Consider the following 7842-nt stretch of genomic DNA (forward strand, 5'->3'; position numbering starts at 1 on the left):
TCTGTAGCCCACTCAAGAGAGAGAAGATCGTAGAAACAACCAATCGTGTCTGTAGCCCACTCAAGAGAGAGAAGATCGTAGAAACAACCAATCGTGTCTGTAGCCCACTCGAGCGAGAAGACCAGAGACAACCAATCATGTATGCAGCCCACTCAACAGCTCAATTTCCATTTGCCTGGAGTCGATACCGAGATAGTGGACAACTGCAGGAGATCATAGGTTTGCACTGATGTGATGCACTGGTTTGTATTGCCACTGCTGGTGTGTGCTGCTCTGGTATTTGTATTTGTTTATTTGTATTGCGCAACCTGCCCGAGGGCATCAGGGCGCATGTTTAGAAAGGTGGTTACAGAAGAGTGTTACAAAGATGGGTACAAATACTACATTATATTATATATACAAGATTTACAGCAAAAATAGTAACAGAGATCATAGATGTGCACTGGCATGTAACGGATTGTGCTGCTTTCTAAGGGTTTTCACTGCCATGCATTGGGATTGCGCTGGCTTTGAAAGGTTTGCAGTTGTACAGAATGGGTTGCACTCCTATTTAGTGGTTTTCACTGGCATGTAAAGGCTTTCCCTGGTGAGTTGTCAGATAGGTTTTGGAGTGTTGTGGATTTCCCCAGCATGTTTATGGTAGTTTGTGTTTTCATGTTACAATATGCGCTGTGTGTGATGCTGGCTGGCATGTGTTGTTGCACTCAGTGCCATCTTGCTCAAAGCCCTTATCCCTTTCCCCGTATTACCTTCCGGAGCTGTCTCAGGATGTGGTAGGCTCTCTCCTTCTTCTGGTCCCTCAGAAGAGCCTGGATCTCTCGCAGCCAGGCTACACGTCGGACATAGGGGGCCGGACTGCTCCGCCGCAGCACTTCGGGCAAGCGGTCCGGGCTGATGATCAGGGACGTGAGGTTGAAGTGTCCATGCGGCTCTCCTTCAGTGTTGGGGGGCTGCCCCTCGCCCTCCTCCAGGCTGCTCTGTCTGCTCAGCCTACCTCCCATTGGGTAGGTGCTTGCCCTCCAGGGCTGGGGCTGCCCAGTAAAATGGTCTACTATTTACTCCCTAAGGGTTGTTGGTGATAGGCGCCTAACTTTTTAAGATCAAGTTGGACTGTGGGTCAAGGGAGCGCATTACCCTACAGCTTGGAGTGCAGCGGTGAGTAAGAAACGGGCTAGAATCTCATACTGTATGGGGTGATATCCAAGAAAACTGACCTACCCCCACGGGATCCTTATGGCCAATACCCATATACTGACCCATGCACCTGTACTTGTGGTATGAAAAATTCCACCAACTTCCCTGTACCGGCTCCTCCCGCAGGATGTGGATTCAGAGAGTGAACCATTGAAGGAGATTGACCATCTCCAAAATACGATGCAGCAGAAACCTGGCCATATTCACTCTGCCCAGGACGGGGGCAGGACCAGAGCACGCAATGCTCTCCTCACAGGGGCAGGGCCAGGGAGGGTGAAGCTCTCCTCACAGGGGCAGGACCAGAGCAGCTGAAGCTCTCCTCACAGGGGCAGGACCAGAGCAGCTGAAGCTCTCCTCACAGGGGCAGGACCAGAGCAGCTGAAGCTCTCCTCACAGGGGCAGGACCAGAGCACGCAATGCTCTCCTCACAGGGGCAGGACCAGATCAGTGGAAGCTCTCCTCACAGGGGCAGGACCAGAGCAGCTGAAGCTCTCCTCACAGGGGCCGGACCAGAGCATGTGCTGCTCTCCTCACAGGGGCAGGACCAGGGAGGGTGAAGCTCTCCTCACAAGGCCAGGACGATGGCGGGTGAAGCTCTCCTCACAGGGGCAGGACCCGAGCACGCGATCCTCTCCTCACAGGGGCAGGACCCGAGCACGCGATCCTCTCCTCACAGGGGCAGGACCCGAGCACGCGATCCTCTCCTCACAGGGGCAGGACCAGAGAGGATGAAGCTCTCCTCACAGGGGCAGGACCAGAGCACGTGATCCTCTCCTCACAGGGGCAGGACCAGAGTGGGAGATGCTCTCCTCACAGGGGCAGGACCAGGGAGGGTGAAGCTCTCCTCACAGGGGCAGGACCAGGGAGGGTGAAGCTCTCCTCACAGGGGCAGGACCAGAGTGGGAGATGCTCTCCTCACAGGGGCAGGACCCGAGCACGCGATCCTCTCCTCACAGGGGCAGGACCAGAGAGGATGAAGCTCTCCTCACAGGGGCAGGACCCGAGCACGTGATCCTCTCCTCACAGGGGCAGGACCCGAGCACGCGATCCTCTCCTCACAGGGGCAGGACCCGAGCACACGATCCTCTCCTCACAGAGGCAAGGCCAGTGCGGGTGAAGCTCTCCTCACAGGGGCAGGACCAGAGCACGTGATGCTCTCCTCACAGGGTGCAGGACCAGAGCACGTGATGCTCTCCTCACAGGGTGCAGGACCAGAGCACGTGATGCTCTCCTCACAGGGTGCAGGACAGGAGCACGTGATCCTCTCCTCACAGGGGCAGGGCCAGGGCAGCTGATGCTCTCCTCACAGAGGAAGGACCAGGGTGGGTGAAGCTCTCCTCACAGGTGCAGGACCAGGGCGGGTGAAGCTCTCCTCACAGGGGCAGGACCAGAGCAGCTGATGCTCTCCTCACAGGGGCAGGACCAGAGCACGTGATGCTCTCCTCACAGGGTGCAGGACAGGAGCATGGTGAAGCTCTCCTCATATAGGGCAGTACCCGGGATATGTGACCTCTCCTCATAGGGGCAAGGCCAGAGTGGTCGAGGCTCTCCTCACAGCGGCTGGACCAGGGCGGGTGAAGCACTCTTCAGAGGCAGGGCCAGGGCGGGTGAAGCTCTCCTCACAGGGACAAGGCCAGAGTGGTTGAGGCTCTCCGCACAGCGGCTGGACTGGAGCAGGCGATGCTCTCCTTATAGAGGGCAGGACCGGGGACAGACGATGCTCTCATATCAGGCCAGCAGCGGCTGCGGGTGCTACTGTCCCCTGAGCAGGACCGGGGCAGGGTTGGCACCAGGGCTGTGCGATACTCTTCTTTCCGCGACGGCTCCTTCTGTGTCTTGCCCTCTCTGCAGGCTCTACTTTGTCCCTTGACCCCCCACGCACGGAGGGCTGGGACAGGGCAACGGGAGAAGCCCCATACGCAGACTCCTTCCAGTCTCTTGGGCTGAGAGCTGTGCTTTGTCTAACCCGCCCCGGAGTGGGGTGCAGCCGGGAATGGGGATAGGAGAAGCTCCCCTCTCTGCGGTCCGCTTTCAGTGGCTGGTTCTCCCTCTGGCCTGTCTCCACCGAGACTCCCACTCCCCAGGCTGAGGGGAGCTCTCTTTCCTACAGGGCAGATGAGGGAAAGGCCCGGGGCAGTAGATGAGATGCTGTGCACTTGTATCTTCCCGCCCCTGCCAGAGGTCGGGTCTCCTCTCTGAGGTGCGGCTGAGTCCCCCTTCTCGCCCCGTTGGGGTGCAGCTCCCTCTCCTCCTCTCTCCCTCTTCCGGGCAGAGAAGGCAGGGGCCTGCCTGGGCTTGCGATGGGAGATGCTGTGGCCGCGTCTCCTCTCCCTTCGCCTCTGTTTGTGTTTATGTCTCTGCTTCCTGGCCACGTCCAATCAGGAGCCGCGCCTGAGTCTGGAGGTGGGAGGAGTGTCTGTCTGAGACCAGATCCCCGTGGACCCCCTTCTCCCCACACTGCATGGAGTGACTGATGCGTGCCTGCGCCTGCGCAGTATCTGCGCGTGTGATGGGGGAAATAAACATTGCGTCTCTGATCGAGTCCACGGTGCTCGTGAGGCAAGCGTGGCGAGATTAGATTAGGTATTTAAGAAAGGGAATCTTGCACCATTAAGAATTGGTTTTCCTGCCCAAAGGCAGGTGGAAAAAGCGGGGCGATATTAGCCCCGGCTTGCCTGGAAAATTGTATGGATCCTTACTCAAAAGAGCCAATCAAATGGACTCCCTATAGCTGCACAATTCCCTGTCTTGATGTAAACCATCCCCCTTTAACCCAGGAAATTGATCAGATCTATGAGAAATGTATTTTATGTATTTGGATACATAAAGCTCACTACAGCCCGAAGGCATCGAGGCGCTATGAGGGACATGCATGAAGGCTGGTTTCAGGGTTACATGAATGTGTCCCAAGAGGTTGCTTGATGCAGAATGCTCAGTTACAATTACAGGAAACAGTATATGCAGAAGCTTTCAAGCGTTAACGAGTAACATTCAAACAAATAGCCTGGTTTTGATAGCTTTCCTGAAAGCCGAGTGAGAGTCAATCTGTCTAAGTTCAGGGGGGAGAGAGTTCCAGAAAGTAGCAGCCATATTCGGGAAGCTAGTGCCACCTGCTTACACTCTGCGTGTGATGAGTGCCGTTATTCTGTTGTATAATGCAGCTCTAGAGGATCTAGAGGTGGTGTGGGGGGCAATTCTGTGAGCTGGGGGGAGGAAGGGGCAACCCATGGAGGCATTAGTGCATCAGGGCGAGTTTTTTTCAAGACCATCCTTTCCTTGATGTGTAGCCAGTGGACCTTCCTCTTGACCACCGAGATGTGGTCTCTTCTAAATATGCCCGTCGTGGCCCTCAGGGCGTTATTTTGTGTGAGTTGGAGTTTGCCCAGATTTTTGCAGGAGGTCCCTACAAAGAGGGTATTGCAATAGTCCAGCCTTGAGCCAATTATTGCACTAGCAATGGTGAGGCAGTTCTGTTGGGATAGGAAGGGTCTGGCTGCATGGAGCAGTTTGGAGTTGTACGCCGAGGTGGAGGCTACAGCATTAACCTGCCTATGCATGGTTAGGAAAGGTTTGATGTACACACCCAGTGTCTTGATTACTTGGGAGACAGCAATAGGGATGTTGTCAACTGTAAAGGAATAATATTGTTTGTCCAGTTTACCCAAGGTGGACGGGGATCCAATTAACAGACGTTCTGTCTTCTCACTCTTGAGACATAACCGGTTCTCTGCTATCCAAGATTGGATTGTTGAGTCGATGGAGTTGAGGGTGTTAAGGTCCCCGAGAGGGGGATGAGCACTTGGGTTTCATCTGCATAGTTAGTATATGATATGTCCAATGTGTTCAGGATTTTGAATAGAGGCCTCGTGAAAAGGTTGTAGAATGTGGGAGCAATGCATGATCCCTGTGGGACCCACACTTGATGAGACGAGGGTTATAGCACATGAGGATTTCGAAAAAACCTTCATCACTCCATCCTGTAGGAAGGAAGTTATCCATGCGCAGGCCCTCGGGGAGAAGTTAGTTGCGGTGGAGAGGTGGTGGCAGAGAGTCTTGTGATCCACCAGATCGAAGGCAGTGCAGAGGTCTAGGAGAAGGACCGCAGGTTTGCCTGCGTCTCTTGAGGTCTCCATTTGATTTTTTTAAATCAAGCAGGGCAGTTTCTGTGCCATGGCTAGGTCGGAAGCCGGACTGTCGGAGACCCAGAAGGTGGTTATCCTTGATTAATTTTTGGACTTGCAGGTAGGCTGCTTTGTCCAGAATTTTTTTGTAGAAAAGGCACAGTCGTAATAGGCCTGTAGTTCCCAGGGACCGATGGGTCAAGGGAGTTTCTTTTTTACAAGAGGTCTGAAATTGCAGTTCATTCCAAACACTTTGATGCTTGGTATGCATAATGATCTTCATCACTTGCTCCACCAGTCAACCATCTGCCAGTGAATTATAAGACCCCCTTCTCCAATTTTGGTAACGTGGACGGAACGGCAGGCTTGACTCCGCAAGGTCGTGGATCGTTGGTTAGTTGCCACACAAGAAAATACAATTATCGGCCACTGATGAAAGGGACTGTCCAGTCCAGGTTGTATAAAAATAGACTTTATTGTTACTACAACATACAGTTCTAGCACACTACAAATACGACCCACACTTTAAAGGAACACAGAGGGCAGATAGTTTCACGTAGGAAAGGGATGCACTCTGGATACTGACAGGAGGGAAGTTGGTAAAGTAATCTTACTGTTCAAGGTTATTCGGTTCCAGCACCAAGGGGGAAAAGGGTCATAACTGTCTCTAGGAGCATTCGGAGAAGGACCAGGGGGGCAGAGCCACAATGTACCTGGTGCTGAAGAAGTTCTTGTTGCTCAAAAGCATTGAAGCGGTTCCAAGGTGCTTTGCAGCTCTTAGTTAGTGGCGGGAGACTGCTGTGGGTACCAGGCTGCAGGCAGTTTGGAAAGCGAGGCTGGACGACGTCTGCAGGCTGGCCGGCACGGCGGCTCTGGGCCAAGAATCATTCTCTGTGCTGGCTAGTGGATAGTGGATCTGGAATGCTGGTCGAGGCGGCTTGAATGGCTCTTGTGACTGCGGTGTGACAACAGTCAGCTGTGCTGCCAGATGCAGTTTGAGGACTCAACTGTTTATTAAAATGTCCTTAAAAAAGGGACGCTGGATGATGCTTGCGTGGCACTCCTCCTAGCTTCTTCTCAGGGCTCGTGTCCTTTCAAGGCAGTTGGCCAAAAGCTCAGAAGAGTGATTGCAGGCAACATCCTTGTCCTTTGTCCAGAGATTCTACGGCACTTCCCACTTAGGAAGCTTGCTGGCAGAACCTACCAGGGCACACTGTGTGCTGGTTTGGTACGGTTTATGGTCTTTGCATCGAAAATGATGCATCGAAATTGAAATGCATCGTAGGAAATCCATTGAAACTAGATTCATTGAAATGCTATCTTTTGCATTAAAAGTACATATCCATTGAAACTTGTCCATCGAATATAGGAATGGACAAGTTTCTATGGATATGTATTTTTTAATGTAAAAGATAGCATTTCGATGCATTTTTTTTAAACGTTAAAATGTACATGGAGCTGTCCAGTGCTGAATTTTTAACGTTTTCGTGTTTATTGTATATTGGGGGTTTTCCTCTGTTCCATGGGAGATGTTTAGGGGAGTGATATTTCTTCCCTCTTGGAACTCCTGGCCTTTCCTCACTGGCAGAAGATGTAAGGTAGACTGAACCTTCAGACCGGGTCCAAATGAGTCCTTCTTACTCCTTTTGAAGTCGTCAGATGATCTGTCAAGTAAGGGGTTCAGCCCTCTCTTAAAGCCAAACGGGGGCCCCAGTGATTGGTGCAGGCTTAGCTCACGTTAATGAACTAATTCTGGGTCCCCACCAACAATCTTCTGTTATGCATGAGGTCAGGACCAGAGTGCTCTGCAACAGGACAGACAAGGGGTGACAGCAGATACCTATATCTCAACCTTTTTCCCGTCTGTTGTAGATCAAAGTGACTCTTTGGTTAACTGAGTCCTCTATGACTCTTGATTAAAAGCGCAGGTTTCCCTGGAAGTATGTGGCGAGAGAAACTTCTTGTCTCCCCCAAATCACACACTTCTCCACTCTGAAAGGGGTTAGCTCTGCAGGGGTTTGCCTACGGTAAATAATGGACCCAGACATGCATTTCACTGCCTTTCATACAGAGGGCTGGTAACTACCTTCAGGTTGACACATTGTATACCAAATGGGTGTTAGCCCCACCTTTCCTGTTTTCCATCCGGCAACCAAGCCCCTTCAGCAGGGTTGGCTCAATTATCTCTCATTAGTATTCACTGCTACCAGCCGGAGGAGACAAAAGGAATCCAGATCCATGGAGGCTTTGATACTTAAATTAGGCAGCCCATGGCTGGAGGAAGGTCTGCCTTTCCCCCTTCTTGAGATGCTTGATGTACCTGGGTCTGTCACATTCCAGCTAAATATGAGAGGGGAAGACAGTGCCTGTAGGCTGTCTCTTCCCAGAGTACATGCAACTATGCGTTTTGTGCAGGAAGCAGATGAAATGTGCGCAGAATCGCCTCGCACATTTCTCAGAGGCTGACCTCCCATCATTCATTTTCATTATTAAAAAAATCAAAAAGCCCACTCTCCCCATATGGATA

At 52.2% G+C, this 7842-nt stretch overlaps 1 protein-coding gene across 1 annotated transcript in view; it reads right to left on the bottom strand.

Moving 5' to 3' along the window:
- The window catches only part of LRRC75B (leucine rich repeat containing 75B), a 270255-nt gene extending 266373 nt beyond the window's left edge, over positions 1 to 3882 (bottom strand). Inside the window, exon 1 of the mRNA XM_069619869.1 lies at positions 750 to 3882. Within this exon, the coding sequence (XP_069475970.1) occupies positions 750 to 1001 (252 nt within the window). The 5' untranslated portion in view covers positions 1002 to 3882. The remainder of the gene's footprint in view (positions 1 to 749) is intronic.
- Positions 3883 to 7842: the final 3960 nt, after the last annotated feature.

Source organism: Ambystoma mexicanum, chromosome 10 (assembly GCF_040938575.1).
Source record: "Ambystoma mexicanum isolate Mex_15411 chromosome 10, UKY_AmexF1_1, whole genome shotgun sequence".
Lineage (NCBI taxonomy): Eukaryota > Metazoa > Chordata > Amphibia > Caudata > Ambystomatidae > Ambystoma > Ambystoma mexicanum.